A 21,950-nucleotide genomic window follows, 5' to 3' on the forward strand; every position below is an offset into this window, starting at 1 on the left:
AGAGATCCTTGGGGTGCAATTCTGAAAGTAGCAACACAAGTCATAAAGGTGGGTTGAGTATTCCAATCTGGAGGTCACATTTCAGCTGTATAAAACTTTGATCAGGCCACACTTATAGAGTATTGTGTACAGTTCTGGGCATCACATTACATGAAGGAAGTGGAGGCTTTGGAGTGAGCACATAAGTAGTTCACCAGGGTGTTGCCTGGATTAGAAATTATTAGCAAGGAGAGATTGAACAAACTTGGATCGTTTTATCTGACGCATCAGCAGCTGATGGGCGACCTGGTAGAAGTATGTAAAATTGTGAGAGGCATAGAGTCAGAATCTTGATCCCAGAATGGAAATGTCAAATAATAGAAGGCACAGCTTTAAGATAAGCCGGGGAAGTTTAAACAAAGTTCTAAATTAATTTATATCATCAAAATGCATATATGTCACCACATACAACCCTGACATTCATTTTCTTGCAGGCATACTCAGTAAATCCATAACAGAACAGTAACTATAATAGAATCACCACCCAAGTCACCAACTTGGGCATTCAATCAGTGTGCAAAAGACAACAAACTGTGCAAATGCAAAAAGAAAGAAATACTACTAATAAATGCGTAATAAATATTGAGTACATGAGATGAAGAGTCCTTGAAAGTGAGGCCATAGATTGTGTTAACATTTCAAAGATGGGGCAAGTGAAGTTATTCTCTTTGGTTTAAGAGCCTATAGTTGAGGGGTAATAACAGCTCCTGAACTTGGTGGTATGAGTGCTGAGGCTCCTTTACTATTTTGCTGATGGCTGCAGTACAAAGAGAGCATGACCTGGGTCGCAGGGGTCCCTGATGATGGGTGCTGCTTTCTAGTGACAACACTTCATGTAGATATGCTTAATGGCAGAGAGGGATTTACCCATGATGGACTGGACCACATCCACTACATTTTGTTGGATATTACGTTCAAAGACATTGGTGTTTCCATTGCAGGTTGTGATACAGTCAGTCTCCACTACACATACAGGGAAGTTTGTCAAAGTTTTAAATGTCACGCTGAATCTTTGCAAGCTCCTAAGTAGCGGTACTGTTGTGCTTTCTTCATAATCACACTTGCATGCTGGGTCCAGGACAGGTGCTCTGAAATGATAACACCAAGGAATTTAAAGTTGCTAATCTCCCTACCCCTGATCTGCCATGAGGACTTGCTCGTGGACTTCAATAATCAGTTCCTTGGTCTTGCTGACATTGAGTTAAGAGGTTGTTGTGATGGCACCACTCAGCCAGATTTTCAGCTTCCCTTCTATATACTGACTTGTCACCATCTTTTATTTGGTCTACAATAGTGCTGTCATCAGCAAACTTCAGTAAGTTCAATAGGCACATTTAATGTTAGAGAAATGTTTATAATATACATTGTGAAATTCTTTTCTCCTCCCCCCACAAACATCCACAAAAACAGAGTACCCCAAAGAATGAAACATTAGAACCCCAAAGCCTCCCCAGCTCCCCCTCCCACACAATAGCAGCAGCAAGGCAACACCCCCCCACCACCAAAACAGCATCGGCGTCCTCCACTAAGCATTCAAGCGTGCAGCAAAGCATCAATAAAGACAGACTTGCAGCACCCAAAGGCTCTTCACCCAGTAATTCAACATACCACAGGCTCTCTCCACCCCCCCCCAAAATCAGGGAAAAAGAGATGTCCCCATTTCATAACAAACAACTTGCTGATTTATGATGTTAAAAGTCTGTTGCGTCGCTTTTTCCGAGCTCTGCGCCAGAGTATCGGCCCTGGAAAGGCTCAGGTCTCTGGACACACAACCGGCAGCCAATCCGTTGCTCCTGATGTTCTGTGTTCTCTCGCGACACCTCAGTCATGAGCACCAGCCTTGAATTAGCCAGTCTCCAGAGTCACGAAAATCCAGCACCCCAAAGGTGCGCTAGTCTTCCAGGCCGCGTATTGACATTGGAGATGTGATTAACCATGTAGTAGTAAGTGTAAAGTGAGTAGAGTAAGGGGCTAAGATCGTGGAGAAGACATTGTTGCCGAACTGACTGGGGTCTGCAAGTGGAGAAATCAAGGATCCAATTGCACAAGGAGAAAATGAATCTCAGGGTAGTACATGGTGACAAATGCATACTTTGAACTTCGATGTTTATGCTCTATTTACTTGTTTGTGTCAGTTTTTTAGCTACTGAAATTATTTAGGGTTATACACATTTGACTGAATAGCAAACATAAACACTAACTTTAGCAAAGCATTTAATAGCTCCTGCATGGTATGCTGGTCCAGAAATTATATTACATGGGATCCATGGTGAACTAGCCATTTTAATACAAAACTGGCTTGGTAGAATCAGCGGGTGGCAGTGAAAGGTTATTTTTTTCCCAGATTCGAGACCTATGATCAGTGTGTGCTGCAGGGATCAGCTGTTAATATATATATTTTATGACTTGGATACAAATGCAAGGAGAGAACACCAAAATTAGTAGCGTGGTGGACAGTGAGAAAGGTTATCTCAGGGTCACAAAAGGAATGGCACACAGAACTTAACTCAGACAAGTGTGAAGTGATGTATTTTGGATAGAGCGAATGACAAAGCTATGGGGAATGTTGTATTAGAGACCTAGAGTACAAGCGGCAAAACAGGTAGACAAAGTGAAGACACTTGCCTTCATCAAGCAGGACACTGAGTACAGGGCTAAGGCACTGTACAAGACATTGATGTGCAGTTCTGATCGCTATATTATAGGATGTGTTTAAGCCAGAGAGGGTACAGAAAAGTTTCACAAGGATGTTGCCAGAAATGGAAAGTTTGAGTCACAGGACTGAATAGACCTGGAGCAAAGGAGGCCAAGGTTTGTGAATTCATGAGGGACATAAACAAAGTAAATGGTCTCAATATTTTTCCTCAACTAGAGGACATAGGTTTAAGATGAGATGGGAAAGATCTAAAGGGGAACTGATACGCAAGTTTCTCCCCCGCTGAAGGTGCTGACAGTGAATCAGCTGCCAGAGTAACTGGTAGGGGTGGGTACAATTACAATGTTTAAGACATCTGGACAGGTACACAACAGGAAAGCTTTAGGATATGGGTCAATTGCATACAAATGGGACTAGCTCAGGAAGGCATGGACAACATTGACATGTTGGGCCAAAAGTCCTGTTTCCAGCTGAATAACTCAATGATGCTTTAATGATTTGTGTTTCATGGCACACTATTCTACACTTATTTGAATGACGTCTTTGTTTTGTTACCTCAGTCGCTACCTGTGTAAAACTCGTGTTCAAACAGTTAGGCAGATTGAAATTACCTACAGCTTGTATCTCGAAGGATTTTGCAGGATGGTCACGAAACAAAGTTTGATATCATGCTACATAATGCAACATTGGTAGAACTGGTCAAGAATTTTATGAAACAGATATCCAAAACTACCTCTTAAACTCAACTTAAAGGGGAGTAGGAGTCAAAGTTTTAAGGAGAGGAAGATAGAGTTGAAGGACCACAGTGAAGTCACAAAAGTGTGGAGCAAGGTGTTCCCAACCTGGGGTCAACAGACCCCTCAATTAATAGGGGACCATGGTATTAAAAAAAAAGGTTAGGCACCTCTGGTGTAGATGGAGGCAAAAAAATAGTAGGAGATTGAAAGAAGTGAAGATTACAGACATGGAGAAAGAAAAAAATCATGGATTTTTGAAAGGCAAGTCTAAAGAGACTGATCCATTAAAGGGACTGTGGATGAACTTAGGATTTAAGGAACGTCTAGAACTAGTTGATGGTTTTTCAGTTAAGACAGTACCAAGTTGAGGTATCAGTCGAGATCATGGCTCAGATTTAGCTTTTCCTTAAGCTCAGAGGGGAGTTAGGGTTTAGGGACAAGAGTCTCTGCTATGTGCTTCAAGGCCAACAACATAGACGGGTTAACAAAGGAAGGACATGTATGGATGTCAGGCAGTCCCAGGTGATTAGGTCCAGAAATAGGATGTCCATACAAGCATCCGGATGTGCAAAGCAGCACTGGAATACTAGTCTAGACAGAATCATTTAAGATTGTGCACACCTCTATCCAATGAAATCATGTCTGGAAAGAACCTGGAGGTGTCTGCTGAAGGTTCTCCTTTCTTTTAATAACTCCCTACCTAATTAGTATCCGAATGCAACTATATCACCACCAAGATTGGCCCTGAACATTATCACAGCTTAATGTTGAGTAATATCCTGATTTTTCTGAACTTGCAAGTCTTCAAAAAAAATCGCCAAACTATTGCCCAAAACAGTGCAATATTTTGAATGAGGCATAAAAAAAATAATCTGAACAGGAGACCATATGTCACGCACCCTCACTTTAGACTGATATGCATCTTTACCAACTACCATTACTATAGAATACAAATTATGAGGTACATAAATTCCACTTCTGCTAGTCTAAATATTGCACTGTCAAGTTTGAAGGAACATGTAAATTATGCTTGAAGCACCATAATTCATAAAAAAATACCCTAATGACCAACTGACAGGAGAACTTGGAGTGCTAACAGAATCCAGTGTCATTAAGTCAAATACTCCACATCTCATACATGGCAAATGGCAACTAAGAAATCACCTTGATTTGTCAAGACTGTGAAAATATGTTGCAGGACGAATGTGAAAGATTTATCTGAAATGCGTGCATATTTATTTTACATCACACATAGATTGGCAAGCTAAAGGTAATTTAGTGTTTCAAATCATTGTCAAAGAAATTGTTAATAACTGAAAGCAGCAGTCCAGTCTGTAGATTCAAGAATTAAATAGAAACAAAAATCTTGCTTTGATGGGGCCACAACTGCTTCTGCAAAAATTAAAAGCAATTAGATCAATTTCAACAATGCAGTTTCTTTGGCATATGTTTGTGTTTACTTAATTGTAAAACCTAAATTTAGTAAAACAAACCAGAAACTGAATAATAAATAAAAATGATAAATAATGCAATCCCAACCACAAGATGAAGACACAAGCAAAGACTGCGGAAGATTTTATTTTTCTTATATTGCATGGGAAAATATATGCAAATTATCACTGGCATTTACATTTTCATGTCATCTTGGATCTTTCTGATATATTCCTAACTCAGCAAAGATTTCTTATGTATACCATTTTGCAACTTAACTTGTCGGCTATTCACTTTAGAAAATCAATTGAGAAACGTGAAGAGTATTTCTTAATACAATGTTAGTTCAATTTTTGATCTAAAACATTACAAGCTCTCACACCAGAAATACACTACAACCACTGGAAACAATGCACATGTCACTCCTCTGCCGTGCACAAGACAGCAAGATTCACTTTTACTCAGCTCAGAACATTGTGAATTAAAAATCTTATTCCAGTGTTACCAATGCAAAGATATCCACTGACAAACTCAAGTTCAGCAGTGAAACACTGCCTTTTAGCTAAGAAAATCAATCAACACCTTTTCTGTTCTCCTGGACCACAAACTACTATTCTGAAGAACAGGATCTTATCAACTGCCAAAATTTATGCCTCAATCAAAATTACTAGGCCTTTTGTATAAAATCCTGCAAATTCATAAGCAAACTAATATCAGTCCCCTCTCCCCAGCAATGACTTATATACCCCCTGGTTCATGTACATTGCATTTTCCAGAACTGGTCTCACATCCACCATTTTCTAAAGCCTTTCTTTTATTCACTAACTCTCCAGCCGTACACTACTCTGCACAATCTTTCTATTTCTTTACTCACTGCTATGTGGGATCAGGAGTTGGCCAAAGATCATCCTAGATACATGAACACAATAAAATTGTTTCAGAAGTGAAAAACAGATGCTGCTCATGCCTGCTGTCATTCAACATGATCATGGCTGATCTGTGTTGGATATCCTGCTCCTTCAACTCCTCCCCAAAACTGAATTCTGCTCACAAGTCCTCATCTTTTTTTCTATGATGTTAGGACCAAATTAGGCCATCCTCATCTTTGCCATAATAGCTTCCCTCTTCTGCAGAATGCCCTGAAGTTACTCGGTGATAGTTTTTACATAAGATAGTAAATGCTAGAATGAGGAAGTTCAGGAACATTTTCTGCATTTGTAGAAAAAGAGTAGCAACTTAAGCACCTGGCAAATGTGATGTGGTGTGAGCGACAAAGTCTGGAAATTGCTCATCGTCAAATTACTGTATGATGGCGCACAACATCATATAGCAAAACTACACAGCACAAGACAAAAAACAAAAAATCACATCTTCAGAGCATTTTGAATCAAGTCATTGAAACAGATATTTAAGCTGTGGATCCAGAGACATGACACTAACCCCCAAAGTCATAAGGATATGTTAATGCAAAAAGAAGAAAACTGGACCTATACGACAAGATGTGTCTCAGTGACACCATGAAATTGTATGAGTACATGATATACAAAATCTTAATTATTACTCAAGCTACACTGCACCAAAAAAACATGGGGACAAATCATAAGCCAACTGATAACTGTCGAAAGCATCTATTATATCAACTTCCTTAATACATCAATTCAAACAAAGCTAATGCAAGTAGCCATGACTCACTTCCAAAAGAAGGGTAGAGCATGATGAAATAAATCTTGAAAAAATGCCTACAGATTACCCAGAAAATCTAATGACCATATAAAATTATTACAATGGTTATCTTAATTTTGAAATCAATATATTTAATTTTGTAAGCTTGTCAATTTCTTTTGTGAAATTTACTATGAATCATGCAATCAAATTCAAATTATCAACCAGCTCCTGATGTCATTAACCAAACCTGTCAAACTTTTAAAATCTGCTCACCACCAAACCAACGAACATATCAAAGTATATCTACAAATAATTTCAGTATTTTCTTATCTTACCTTTATGGCAAGGATACACAGGGAAAGAAAAGCTCCCATTAATAGTGTAGAACTATTGGTCCAACATGGCAGAATACCTCAATTATTAATCAGAAAAATAAAACAACAGCATTAAAGAAAATAATCATTATGATAGGGGATTAACTCCCAAAATTTGATGTTGCAGGCAATAACTATCAAAATGGTGAAAACATTGGTTGTCATTTCTTTTTGTATAAATGCATACAGTGGCATGCAAGAGTTTGGGCACCCCTGGTCAAAATTTCTGTTACTGTGAATAGCTAAGCGAGTAAAAGATGACCTGATTTCCAAAAGGCATAAGGTTAAATATGACACATTTCTTTAATATTTTAAATAAGATTACTTTTTTACTTCCATCTTTTAGTCTCAAAATAACAAAAAAGGAAAAGGGCCCGAAGCAAAAGTTTGGGCATCCTGCATAGTCCGTACTTAGTAACACCCCCTTTGGCAAGTATCACAGCTTGTAGACACTTTCTGTAGCCAGCTAAGAGTCTTTCAATTCTTGTTTGGGGGATTTTCGCCTATTCTTCCTTGCAAAAGACTTCTAGTTCTGTGAGATTCTTGGGCCGTCTTGCATGCACTGTTCTTTTGAGGTCTATCCAGGTTCTCGATGACGGGGGGGCACTGTGAGGGCCATGGCAAAGCTTGCACCTCTTGAGGTAGTCCATTGTGGATTTTGAGGTAGTCCATTGTGGATTTTGAGGTGTGTTTAGGATCATTTTCCTGTTGTAGAAGCCATCTTCTTTTCATCTTCAGCTTTTTTACAGATTGTGTGATATTTGCTTCCAGAATTTGCTGGTATTTAATTGAATTCATTCTTCCCTCTACCAGTGAAATGTTCCCCATGCCACTGGCTGCAACACAAGCCCAAAGGATGATCGATCCACCCCCGTGCTTAACAGTTGGAGAGGTGTTCTTTTCATGAAATTCTGCACCCTTTTTTTCTCCAAACATACGTTTGCTCGTTGCGGCCAAAAAGTTCTATTTTAACTTCATCAATCCACAGGACTTGTTTCCAAAATGCATCAGGCTTGTTTAGATGTTCCTTTGCAAACTTCTGACACTGAATTTTGTGGTCAACCAGCAGGGCTGTAGCTGAGGCAGCAGAGAAAGGATCAGCATGGGTGTGGACCAACTATGTCCAGAGGGGCAGATAGTCAGACAGTGTATACATATCTTGCAAACCCTTCAGTAGTTGCATAGACACCTGAGGAGTAAACTATCTGTTGGATGGAAGTGACCAACAACTCTGACAGAGGAAGATGCCAAGTTTTTAAGCTCACCAGTGGGAGGTGGTGCTTTAGCATTACTGGCCCACCACCTCGAAGGAGTCTTGATCATAAGCAGGCCGAAACTCCTGAAGACAGGTGGCATATCAACTGATGATCCCACTGGTGATAGCACAGGACAGTTAACATCTTAGTCCACGTGTATTTTGTAACTCTGGTGAGGACACAGGAAACGTTTTTTTTCTGATGACTCTTCCATGAAGGTCATATTTGTGCAGGTGTCGGTGCACAGTAAAACAGTGCACCACCACTCCAGAGTCTGCTAAATCTCCCTGAATGCCTTTTGCAGTCAAACGGAGGTTTTGATTTGCTTTTCTAGCAATCCTACGAGCAGTTCTCTCGGAAAGTTTTCTTGGTCTTCCTGACCTCAACTTGACCTCCACCGTTCCCGTTAACTGCCATTTCTTAATTACATTACGAACTGAGGAAACAGCTACCTGAAACGCTTTGTTATCTTCTTATAGTCTTCTTCTGCTTTGTGGGCATCATTTATTTTAATTTTCAGGGTGCTAGACAGCTGCTCAGAGGAGCCCATGGCTGCTGATTGTTGGGACAAGGTTTGAGGAGTCAGGGTATTTATATAGCTTTGAAATTTGCATCAAAAGTCCTGAGAGCTCAAATCTCTTGGGGTGCCCAAACTTTTGCATAGTGCTCCTTTCCTTTTTCCCCCCCCACTCTAAAATTGTACAAAACAAAAATAATACACTAATCTTGGTTAAAATGTTGAAAAGAATGTTTCATCTTTAACTTTATGACTTTTGGTGATCAGTTCATCTTCTACTCACTGAACTATTCTCAGTAACAAAAATTTTGACGGGGTGCCCAAACTTTTGCATGCCACTGTAATACCTCCCAGATTGGAAGGTGATATATACAGTACATCCCCACAGTTTAAGACAGAAAACAGGAGATTAGAGCACTTAGCCTCACAACAGTAGTAAGAAAAATGCTTGAATGTGCTGATGTTTACTAGAAACTTGTGAACTAGCAGAATAGAAAAGGAAACAGTGGATGTGGGGTATTTAAACTAAAACGTTTACATCAATATATAGAGTAGTGGCAGTAATATACTGGCACGGCTTGAGAATTGGTTATTGGACAGAAAACAGGAATAATTAATTTTTGACTAGGGACGACATGGCTAGTGAGGTACAATGGGGATTGGTGAGGGCGATCACTGTATCAAAAAGTTCGAAGACAGTGTGAGAGAAAGGAAGAGTGTAGAGGGGCTGAGTAACCTAGTACTTTGCCAGCCAACGTGCTGCAAATGGATGTTTTAGCTCGGATTTATTCACAAAGTAAAACTCGTTACCATACAAAATTTCCACGGATGCTTGTATAACTAGTTCACTAAAACTGACGGCGCTACAATGGTAAAGCAGCAATTTTACCAAAAAGTCATCTGACCCGAATTCAAAGTCATTGCATAGAACTTCCAACAATCAGAGACTGAAGACAGATGCAGATAAAACATGCAGCAATACTGCTGCAACCGGAGTCCATAAAAATGACGCCTGGGCGGCAGAGTACCCATCGTGATTCGTGAATTTAGGCCTTGCTATCTCACTGTCAGTTAACACCGTCTCCCCGGAGCAAATGCGGTTAAACACCGCAACAGCATAGACGCCAAACAGAACAAGCGCCTAATTCCATGCACCAAGAGTGTACCTTAATCTCCTTCGCTTTATCGTATTTACTGAGCCTTTTCATCCTCATTCCCGGCTCATCGCCGTCAAATTTAAACGCGCGCCATTACCGTCCCAGCATACAGCGCGATTACACCCCCCGCTAGCAGCTTCCCGGGTCCGGGCCCAGCGCGAGAGCCAACCGTCAAAGCCGTGCTCGCGCGACAAACATGAAGCAAACGTCCAACTCTCCAATCTGACATTCATCCAAAGAACAAAACCATCCTGCCACCCCCAAAACAACAAACTAGCACTAACTAATTACAGCGCGTGAGCAAGAGTAATGCTGCCCCAAACCAATCAGAAAGTACTAAAGTCAGTTAATTAGGCGGGGCACGAGTGCGCACTGGGAATTGTAGTTTGATTGTCCAACACACCCCGTCTTCGGTTGAAGGAAAGCGATTTAAGACTACAACAGGACCCAGCATACAGAGCGCTTGGTAACCGGAGATTACGATGCGGAAATTGACGTACGCTAGCAACTGTCGTGGTGGTAAATGAATCTGTAATGAGCTGTGTGGAGTGTATTTGGTGAGTGGTATTTTGTAAAAAGTAGTCCAACAGGAGGGGAAATAGTTGGTGTTTTTCAAGGTATTATTTCTGTTCGGCTCTCATAGGATGAAGTTTACTGGAAATTATCTCATTTTGCGAGGATGTATTTGTATTCCCTTATTGCTATTATAGAATTTGGACATACATACTGTTCAAATGAGCGCTCAGTGTCATTTGACATTCTTCTTGCGCTCTCTACCTTTTACAGGAGTGTAGCATTTGAAGTAAAATAGAATTAACAGGACGAGGTAATAAGCGCTCCCTTCTTGACCGGTTGGTGCAAATTTGCAGGTGATAGCGTTCTCATATATCCTTCTAGGTGGAGACCACAAGTTGGTTAACGAAGCCTAGATGAATAATCATAGATCGAAAACACTGCAGCTACCTTGCACCAAAAGTGGACTCTGTGAATATTGAAAATGGAATGCCAGTCAAGCAACTGGATTCATTCTGGATGTCGAAAATTTTCTTAAGTATTGTTGCAACTAAACTCATCTAGAAAGAACATTATTTCATCCCAGTCCTAGCCTGTGCCCTGTAGACAATAAAAGCATTATGGCAAATCATATATATGTTAACCAAACTCTAATCTGTTCTATGGTCACAGTTTTTGTGTGAGGCATCTATTTAAAATTCCAGTCAAAGCAGATATCTAGAACGTTGAACAAAGTTTAGTACAAGTAATCTTGTTGAAGTCCTGCTGATTCCATCCCAAACTTGAGTTTCGGAACAGTTCAACATGATCGTGCCAAGTGATGGGGGAGTCCAGAGGTGGCCTACTCTAGTTCTTACTCTTGCTCCTATTTTTGTCTGTTACCTATACCACCACTATCTCAAAGTTGCTGTGGCATGGACTACAGAGTATGTTAAAGTATTAGCCAGTGCATCCTTAGTAGCTCTTCTCAAATGTGAAGGATTTCAGCAGCAGCATGGAAACACCATTTTTGCTGCAAGCAGATCATTAACTATACGATTTATGTACTGAGATCATCGCTGAATTTCCCTTTTTTGACATTTTTGGAAGGAAAGTTATTGAAGAGGTGGGTAATGATTGAGTATAGAGTAATTTTTTGAAGATCTCCTACATTGGTGTCCTTGCCTGAGTTGATTTGCCTACAGAAACTGTCACCATCTTCCTTTGTGCAATGAAAAGTTCCAGCTTGTGATGTTTTCCATTGGATTCCAGTTGACCTTAAGGGATTAATTATGTTCTCACGACTGAGTTTGAAGATTTCATTATATATGTTAACAAAGTTCAAAGTAAATTTATTATTCAAAGTACATATATGTCAACATATACAACTCTGAGATATATTTTCTTGCAGGCAGTCACAACAAAGAAACACAGCAGAATCAATGAAAAACTGCACCTAAAATGGACAAACAACCAATGTGCAAAAGACAAACTGAAATACAAAAAGAGAGAAGAAACAAACAATAATAGTAATAATAAAAAATAAATAAGTAAAAAACGTCAAGAGCATGAGATAAAGAGTCCCTGAAAGTGGGTCCATAGGTTTTGGGAACAATTCAGTGCCGGGGTAAGTGAAGTTATCACCTTTGGTTCAAGAGACTGATGACTATTCCTGAACCTAGTAGTACGGGTCCTGGAGCTCCTGTCCCTTCTTCCTAATCACAGCAGCAAGAAGAGAGCATGGCCTGGATGGTGGGGATCTTTGATGAATGCTACTTTCCTGTAACACTGCTCCTTGTAGATGTGCTCAATGGTGCAGGGGGCTTTAGCTATGATGGACTGGCCTGTATCCACTACTTTTTGTAGGCTTTTCCATTAAAGGTCATTAGTGTTGCCATACTAGACCGCGATGCAACCAGTCAGTATACACTTCACCACACCTCTATAGAAGTTTGAGAACATTTAAGATGATGTGCCAAATCATCACAAACTTCTGAAAAAGTAGAGTCAGTACTGTACTTTCTTTGAGTGGCACTTATAAACTGAATCCAGGACAGATCCTCTGAAATGGTAAGAGAATTTTAAAATTGCTGACCCTCTCCACCTGGATCCCCTGATGTGGGGTTCAAATACAAGAAAACCTGCAGATGCTGGAAATCCGTGCCACACACACAAAATGCTGAAGGAACTCAACAGGTCACACAACATCTATGGAAAAGAGTAAACAATTGATGTTTCAGCCGAGACACTTCATGAGGGTAGATGAAGTGTGAGGTTTTTGTTGTGGTGCCACTCAGCCAGATTTTTAATCTCCTTCATGTATATGCTGATTGGCTGCCACGTTTTATTTTGCCAAAGGCAGTAGAGTCATCAGCAAACTTAAGTATGGCATTGGAGCTGTGATTAGCCTCAGATATATAAGTATAAAGTGAGTAGAGCAGAGGACTAAGCACACTGCCTTATGATGCATCTGTGTTGATGGTAGTTGCGGAGCAGATGTTGCCAATCCGCACTGACTGAGGTCTGCAAGTGAGGAAATCAAGGATCCAATTGCACTTCAAGGTATTGAGGTCTAGGTCTTGGAGCTTATTGATTAGTCTTGAGGGGTTGATAGTATTGAATGCAGAGCTGTAGTCAATGAAGAGCATTCTGATGTATACATCTTCACTGTCCTGATGTTCCAAGGTTGAGTGAAGAGCCAATGAAATGACATCTGCTGTTGACCTGTTGGGATGGTAGGCAAATTGGAGCAGATCCAAGTCGTGGTAGACAGCCAGTGCCGTTAAACCAGCCTCTTGTTTGCTGCTGCAGGAGGAAGGTGTCTGCATGTGATGGTCTCTTACGCTGCTCTCGAAGGAGGGTCCCTGTGTTCCAATAGTCTCTCTCTCGCCCCTGCTTGATGCTGCCTTAAGATTGTGCTGGAGTCCTGGGTCTTGAGCAAGGTTTAATCAACACAGTTTTGTGGATTGGACTCTTTCATTCACATTATCATGCCTGGACTCTTTCAATTTTGTTTTTTATATTCTGTATTTCTCGCTCTTTTTTTTGCCATTTGCGTGATTTGGTTTCTTTTGCATGTGGGGGGGGGTGATGTTTTTCTTTGAATGAGTTCAATGGTTTTTTTTAGCTCCGTGGCTGTCCATGGGTAGATGAAGCTCAGGGTTGTATACTGCATACGTACTTTGATAATAAATGTACTTTGGATCTTGGAATCAGAATCAGGTTTACGAAGACCAGCATGTGAAATGAAATTTGTTAACTTAACAGCAGCAGTTCAATGCAATACATAATCTAGCAGAGGAAAAAAAAATAATAATAAATAAACAAGTAAATCAATTACGTATATTGAATAGATTAAAAAAACATGCAAAAACAGAAATAATGTTTCTGGCAACCTGGCCCTGCCAATTGGTTAATAAATAATTTTTTTAAAAGTGAGGTAGTGTCCAAAGATTCAATGTCTATTTAGGAAACGGTTGGCAGAGGGGAAGAAGCTGTTCCTGAATCACTGAGTGTGTGCCTTCAGGCTACTGTACCTCCTACTTGTTGGTAACAGTGAGAAAAGGGCATGCCCTGGGTGCTGAAGCTCCTTAATAATGGACGCTGCCTTTCTGAAACACTGCTCCCTAAAGATGTCCTGGGTACTTTGTAGGCTAGTGCCCAAGATGGAGCTGACTAGATTTACAACTTACTGCAGCTTCTTTCAGTCCTGTGCAGTAGCCCTTCCATGCCAGACAGTAATGCAGTCTGTCGAATGCTCTCCACAGTACAAGTATAGAAGTTTTTTGAGTGTATTTGTTAACATGCCAAATCACAGTGGATGCAAGTGCTACTGGGCAATAGTCATTAGGGCAGATTACCACACTCTTTTTCTGCACCGGTATAATTGAAGCCTGCTTGAATTTGCCTGCTCAAACTGCCGAAGAGACAAGTTCAAAATATCAGTGAATACTCCAGCCAGTTGATCAGCACAGGTCTGACATATTGGTGTGAAGAAAACAACCTCTCCCTCAATGTTGCAAAAACAAAGGAGCTGGTTGTGGTCTACAGGAGGAATGGAGACAGGCTAACCCCTATTGACATCAATGGATCTGGGGTTGAGAGGGTGAAGAGCTTTAAGTTCCTCAGCATCCGCATCACCGAGGATCTCACGTGCTCTGTACACACCAGCTCTGTGGTGAAAAAGGCACAACAGCGCCTCTTTCACCTCAAACAATTGAAGAAGTTTGGTATGGGCCCCCAAATCCTAAGAACTTTCTGCAGGGCACAAGTGAGAGCATCCTGACTGGCTGCATCACTGCCTGGTATGGGAACTGTACTTCTCTCAATCGTAGGATTCTGCAGAGAGTGGTGCAGACAGCCTAGTGCATCTGTAGATGTGAACTTCCAAAGGACCATTGGGGACCCGAGTCACCCCAACCACAAGCTATTCCAGCTGCTACCATCCAGGAAACAGTACCACAGCATAAAAGCCAGGACCAACAGGCTCCAGGACAGCTTCTTCCACCAGGCCATCAGACTGATTAATTCATGCTGATACAATTGTATTTCTATGTTATACTGAATGTCCTGTTGTACATACTATTTATTATAAATTGCACATTGCACACCTAAATGGAGAGGTAACGTAAAGATTTTTACTCATATTTATGAATTATGTAAGTAATAAAGTCTGTTCAATTAAATTCAATTGACCAAGTACCCCATCTGGGCTAGATGCTTTCTGTGGGTTCACTCTTCTGAAGGATGCCCTTGTGTTGGCCTCAGAGACTGAAATCATAGTGTCGTTGGATCAACATCAGCTTAATGTATATCTAAACAGTCACAACTTGAATGAAGGGAGATTTACCAGTATGATCTGATCAAGTTTATGTCCACAATTTTCTCATTTAATGATCTATTTTGTGTCTGTTAAATATTCTTGATCTTTATAAGTAGACTGTGGGATTTTTCATATATTTAAGAACTGGGCCATGCCAACTTTGAAAATTGTCTATTGTCATTAGTCTTTGATAGTTATGTGATCTTAATCATGAAATATATCTCAGGGACATTTATGCACGTTGCCAAGAGATACACCAGAGAAAACTGGCCATTGCCCCTCAAGTATAGTGACCTCACATCCTTAACCTAACAGGAAATCTGTTGGAAATAACAGGCAGCATAGACTAAGGACAGTCAATGCATGTTATTTACAGGTGTCCCCTGCTTTTTGAACGTTGGCTTTACGAAATCTTGCTGTTACAAAAGACCTACATTAGTTACCTGTTTTCGCTAACAGAAGGTGTTTTTGCTGTGACGAAAAAAGGCAGTGCGTGAAAAAAGCAGTGCGTGCCCCGAGCAGCCAAGCTCCTCCCCCGGAACTGCATTCTAGCCTGCATTGCTTAAACACGTACCTGTGAGCAGCCGTTAGCAAGGTGAGTTCTAAGGTATCAGAAAAGCTTAAAAGAGCTCTTAAGGGTGTTACACTTAGCATAAAACTAGAGATAATTAAGCGTTTCGATCGTGGTGAACGAAGTAAAGACAAAGTGAGTTTGGCTTGTTGATGAAGGAAGTTGATGAAGATGATGTTGAAGAGGTTTTGGCATCCCATGACCAGGAACCGATAGATGAAGAGCTGATGCAATTGGAAGAGGAAAGGATAACAATCGAAACCGAATGCAGTAGCGAACAGACCGAAAGTGAAGTCGTCCAGGAACTGAACGTGAAGCAACTGCGTGAGATTTTCGCTGCAATGATTGCAGAAAAGTACGACTTTAATTTTGAAAGGGTACGTCGGTTTAGGACATATTTGCAAGATGGTTTGAGTACTTACAAAGAACTGTATGATAGAAAAATGCGCGAGGCTAAGCAGTCAAGCATACTGTCGTTTTTCAAGCCTTCCACATCAGCCACAGCAGATGACGAACCTTGACCTTCGACATCGAGGCAGGCAGACATGAAGATGACCTGCCTGCCCTGATGGAAACAGGCGACGATGAGATGACACCCCAGTGTCCCACCACCCCAACCTCCGGGCCGTGGACCGATACATTAGCGCGGAGAATGCAGTGGTGTAGTGGTAGCCGGGATGCACCCAGCACATCTTTAAGAAAAAAAGCCGAAGTAAACAAGCTAATTAATTTGGTGCCGCCTGGCACGTAAATGTTGGCCCAGATCAGAGGCGATTGCTGATTGGCAAGTCCATGGTATTACAGGAGAAATACATGCATAGAATATAGACTAACTAACAGGAGAGAATGAAGGCCTTCTTTTAGTTGGCTGCTGGTGACTAGTGGTGTTCTGCAGGGGTTGGTGTTGGGACTGCTTCTTCTCACATTATATGTTAATAATCTGGATGACAGGATTAAGGCTACATCCACACTACGCTGGATAATTTTGAAAACGAAGCTTTTTCTCTTCGTTTTGACCTTCCGTTCACACTGAAACGGCGTTTTCAGCCCCCGAAAATGGAGATTTTCAGAAACGGTCTCCAGAGTGAATAAATCTGAAAACGCCTAAGATCCGTTGCAGTGTGTACAGGGTAACTGGAGCTTTTTAAAACAGCTGTCATGACGTGCCGGAACAGATGGCAACAGTGCGGCATTCCTCCTCGCCCTCCTCCCCCTCCTCCCTCCCATTGTCACCAAACAATTGATACTAGAGCGTACAATCATCACAACGATATTTGATTCTGCGCTTCGCAAAACCTAACAATTTCAGAGCAGACAGCAACGAGACTGAAGCCAGAAGAGTTAGAAATGTACTCACCAAATACTTTGACCCATAGCTTACTGAATAAATAAGTATACTCACTTTGCCCTGTTTTCTGTCCTTGCTTGTATGAAGGTGGTTTACCTATTTATGCAAGTACTTCTCTGACAATAGATGTGTAACAGCCTAATGTAACATTGTATGGAAATACAAGATAACACTGAGGCAGACATGTTTTATACATTTAACAAGGTGCTTTAGTAATGCAACAGAGTTAGTCAATTTTTCAATGTTTGTCATCAGCCGGGTCATACTGTTCGTGAACTCCCTGTCAGTTGCCTCCATATGCTCCAGTATTCGTTTTTATTTTAGTTTTAAGTCCTCCTGCACGAGAGCCAAGAGCAATTCAGTTTTTCTACTGTGTAACTGGACAAACGTGCACTAAGTATACTGTTTCCTCTTCGCTTGTTTTCTATGTGTCCTGCATGTGCCCAGTAGAGGAGATTCGCCCAAATATCCGTGTTAGTGCGGACAGAGATATTTTGAAAAATGCTTAGTGTGTACGCCCGTCGTTTTTACTCGAAACCGGCGTTTTCAAAATTATCTGCCGTAGTGTGGACATACCCTAAAGGTTTTGTGTCTTAAATTTGTGGATGATTCAAAGATAGCAGGAGGGCAGGTAGTGTTGAGGTCTGCAGAACGATTTGGACAGATTAAGAGAATGGGTAAAGAGATGGCAGTATAGGGAAGTATATATCATGCATTTTGTTTGAAGGAATAAAGGCATAGACTATTTTCTAAATGGGGAGCAAATTCAAAACTGAGAGGTGCAAAGAGGTTTGGGAGTCCTCTGCAGGATTCAATAAAGGTAAATTTGCAGGTTGAGTTGGTGGTGAGGAAGGCAAATGCAATGTTAGCATTCATTTTGAGAGGACTAGAATATAAAAGTAGGATGTACCATTGAGGTTTTATAAGGCATCAATCAGACTGTGTAATAAGCAGTTTTGGGCCCTTCTAAGAAAGGGCGCGCTGACATTAGAGAGCGTCCAAAGAGGTTCACAAGAGATATCCCTGAAATGAAGGGGTTAATGTGTGAAGAGCATTTAATATCTCTGGGCCTGTACTTGCTGCAGTTTAGAAGGATGAGAGGGATCTCATTAAAACCTACCAAATATTGAAGGGCCTAGTTAGACTAAACATGGAGAAAATCTTTATGTAGTGGAGGCGTCTAGAACCAGAGGGCACAACATCAGAATATGAGGAATTTCTTTAGCAAGAGGGTGGTGAATCTGTGGAATTAGTTGCCACAGATGGCTGTGGAGGCCAAGTCATTAAGTATATTTAGAGCAGAGGTCAATAGGTTTTTGATTAATAAGGGCATGAAATGTTACAAGGAGAAGGCAGGGGAATGGAGTTGAGAGGAAAAATAAATCAGTCATGACGAAATGGCAGAGCAGAATTGTTGGGCCAAATAACCTAATTCTGCTTCTACATTTTATGATTTTATGATGGGATTATTGCTGTTTTGTTATACATACCAATGACTGAGAAGTGAATGTAAGTGGAATGATTAGTAAGTTTGCAGGTGATATGTATGTTGGTGGTATTGTGGAAATAGTGTTGACAGTAATCTTAGGCTACAGAATAATTTTTGATCAGATGGTAATTTGGCAGGAGGCAATGGCAGATGGAACTTAATCCTGATAGTGACCGGTGAAGCATTGTTTGGGGTTGGACAGCCATTTTGAAATATGTCATAACATTTAAGTGGTTAATTGAATCAAAATGATGAATAACAGGTTTTGTGATACTAACCTCCACATCTTTGATTTTCTTGAAGCCCTCACCAATCTTAATTTTCTCTTATACAATGTTGTTTTCTTCATAATTGGAGATCCTCATCCATATTGAAGATGACCTTTAAGGGCTGTTCGCAAATGAAATCTGGTTTTGCGTGTATGGTTGTGATTTCTTGGTCTCCCTCACTTTTAGCTCTTTCAACCTTCCATTTCCTTTGTGTTGCTAGCAATTTATCCTTGGAACCAAATTTTTCTCCATTTAAAAGGAGGGAGTGGTGGGGTTGAGGGCAGGAATCATTGCCATTGGGACCTGATACAAACTTCATTCACTAGCTGCTGATTTCATCCTCTACGCTGGCCACTAATCATCTTGAGTTAGGGTATTCATAACTTTGACATCCCATTTGATTTGGAGCTAGGATTCTAACTCGATTTCCTCTTTATAGGTAATACCATGTACTTCCCTTTTCTGAGAGTATTTGTCTCTTATTCTGCCTTATAGCTTCTGTTGTATGAATCCTGTTCCTCCCTTTTATGACCTAGATTGAACTATTCCACTCTTATTCTGACTGACTTCCAACTTTATAATTCCGATGAGCTAAATATGGGAAAATGAATTTAATCTATCCAGCTCTAGTTGAAGTCAGGCAAAATAGCATGATAAAATTTATTCTTCTTCGATAAATGCTTTGAGGACTTCTTTTGCTTATCCCTACGATCATGGCTGGGGCTTCTGTCTAGGCATAAATCTTTAGAAAGGAGCTTGAATGCACAACCTGATTTAGAGGTCAGAATACTATCACTGAACTCCATAGATGTAGGAACAGAGTTAGACCATTCAGCCCATCAAATGTGCACCACCATTCGTTCATATCTGATTTATTTTCTCTCTCAACCCCATTCTCCAGATTTTTCCCCATACTTTTCACACCCTTACTACAAGAACCTATCAAACTCTGCTTTGAGTATACCCAATGAGTTGGCCTCCACAGCTGGATGTGGCAATCAATTCCACAGATTTACCACTCACTGGTAAAAGAAAGTCATCCTCACCTGTCTAAAATGATGTACAGGTTTCTCCCACCATCCGAAGGTAGAGCTTTCCTATGAAACAGTTCGTAAGCCAGAATGTCGTAAAGCGAAGAAGCAATTACCATTTATTTATATGGGAAAATTTTGTGAGCGTTTGCAGACCCAAAAATAACCTGCCAAATCATGCCAAATAACACACAAAACCTAAAATAACAGTAACATATAGTAAAAGCAGGAATAATATGATAAATACACAGCCTATATAAAGTAGAAATACTTTTCCACAATCATTGCCTGCACTGTTCTCCGTACTGAAAATCTCACACAAGCGCTGTTCGCAAAAACATGGCGTAAGCGCTCTCCAGTAACCTTTAAGCTATGAAGCTGCCAAATCATACCAAATAATACGTAAAAATACACAGCCGATATAAAGTAGAAATAATGTATGTACAGTGTAGTGTCACTTACTGGAATTGGTTCAGCGCCGAGCACACTGATGATGGTATGTTAGACTGAGTCGTTGCAGGCTGGGGTGGTGCAGTGGCCCCCACCCTCCAGGCCACTGAGCGATACATTGCCACGAAGCATGCAGGGGTCCAGCGGTAGTCAGGAGGCACACAGCACATCTTTAAGAAAAAAGCCGAAATAAACATGCCAATTAATTAGGTGCCGCCTGACACGTAATTGTCGGCCCAGATCAGTACCAATACCGTCAACTCTGATCTGAGTCGACATTTATGTGTGGGGCGGCACCTAATTAATTAGCATGTTTATTTCAGCTTTTTTCTTAAAGATGTGCTGTGTGCCTCCGAGCTACCGCTGCATTCTCCACGAATCAGTATCTGTCTGTGGCCTGGGGGTTGGGGTGGTGGGACAGTGGGGTGTCATCTCGTCGTCTGTTTCCATTAGAGCAAGCGGCTCATCTTCCCCTATGACTGCCTGCCTCAATGTTGAAGGTCGAGGTTTGTCGTCTTCTGTGGCTGATGTGGAAGGCTTGCTTGACTGCTGAGCCTCGCGCATTTTTCTATCACACGGTTCTTTGTAAGGACTCAAACCATCTTGCAAATATCTCCTAAACCTACGTACCCTTTCAAAATTAAAGTCGTACTTTATGATTACTCATTCAGTTTCGATTGTTATCCTTTCCTCTTCCAATTGCATCAGCTCTTCATCTATCAGTTCTTGGTCATGGGATGCCAAAACCTCTTCAACATCATGTTTGTCAACTTCCACAAGCCAAACTCACTTTGTCCTTCCTTCATTCACCACGATCAAAATGCTTAATTATGTCTAGTTTTACGCTAAGTGTAACACCCTTACGAGCTCTTTCAGGCTTTTCCAATACCTCAGAACTCATCTTGCAAATGGCTGCTCACAGGCACGTGTTAAAGCAATACTGGCAAGAATGCAGTTCCAAATCCGGGGGGAGAGCGGCTGCTCAGGGTGCGCGCTGCCTTGTTTCGCGCGCTGATTTTTTTCGTAACAGTGAAAACACCTTCTGTTAGCGAAAGCAGGGTACTAATGTAGGTCTTTTGTAACAGTGAGACTTCGTAAAGCGAACGTTTGAAAAGCAGGGGACACCTGTACCTCTTTTCTGAAGCCATGTCCTCTAGTTCTAGATTCTACACGTTAATTCTATCTAGGCCTTTCAATTTTCAGTAGGTTTCAATGAGACCCCTCCCCCTCCAATTAATCTAAATTCCAGCAAGTACAGGCCCAGAGTCATCAATGTTAGCATATCTTTTCTTAGATAAGGGGCCTAAACCTGTTTCAAATGCAGTCTGACCAATGCCTTATAAAGCCTCAGCATTTATCTTTGCTCCTAATTTCTAGACCACCTTGAAATGCATTGTATTTGCCTTCCTTACTACCAACTCAACTTGTAAGTTAACAGTTAAGGAATTCTGTTCTAGGATTCCCAAGTCCTTTTACACCTCTGATTTCTGAATTTGCTTCCTGTTTAGAAAATAGTCTATTCTTGTACAAAGTGCATGACCAAACACTTCCCAACACTGTGTTCCATCTGCCACTTCTTTTGCCCATTCTCCAAATCCGTACATCCTTCTGCAAACTCTCCACCTACCTTTGTATCATTTGCAAAC

The 21,950-nt window shown here is 40.9% G+C and overlaps 2 protein-coding genes across 16 annotated transcripts in view; one reads left to right on the forward strand and one right to left on the reverse strand.

Annotated features, from left to right (window-relative positions):
* Window positions 1–10,130, reverse strand: part of fto (FTO alpha-ketoglutarate dependent dioxygenase) — a 377,466-nt gene extending 367,336 nt beyond the window's left edge. For 3 of the 10 annotated variants that reach the window (XM_063066848.1, XM_063066847.1, XM_063066846.1), the window contains exon 1: window positions 9,842–10,130. In XM_063066848.1, the coding sequence (XP_062922918.1) occupies window positions 9,842–9,889 (48 nt within the window). In that variant the 5' untranslated portion in view covers window positions 9,890–10,130. Of the gene's footprint in view, window positions 1–6,863; window positions 6,941–9,841 lie in introns of all 10 variants that reach the window. The other 7 variants (XM_063066854.1, XM_063066845.1, XM_063066843.1 and 4 more) reach the window with 5 other exon arrangements.
* A 187-nt stretch (window positions 10,131–10,317) lies between these two features.
* The window catches only part of rpgrip1l (RPGRIP1 like), a 194,637-nt gene continuing 183,004 nt past the window's right edge, over window positions 10,318–21,950 (forward strand). For 4 of the 6 annotated variants that reach the window (XM_063066855.1, XM_063066860.1, XM_063066858.1 and 1 more), the window contains exons 1-2: window positions 10,343–10,389; window positions 11,736–11,951. The gene's annotated coding sequence lies outside the window, so the exon portion shown is untranslated. Of the gene's footprint in view, window positions 10,390–11,735; window positions 11,952–21,950 lie in introns of all 6 variants that reach the window. The other 2 variants (XM_063066857.1, XM_063066856.1) reach the window with 2 other exon arrangements.

The sequence above is a fragment of the Mobula hypostoma genome, chromosome 14 (genome assembly GCF_963921235.1).
Source record: "Mobula hypostoma chromosome 14, sMobHyp1.1, whole genome shotgun sequence".
In the NCBI taxonomy this organism is placed as follows: domain Eukaryota; kingdom Metazoa; phylum Chordata; class Chondrichthyes; order Myliobatiformes; family Myliobatidae; genus Mobula; species Mobula hypostoma.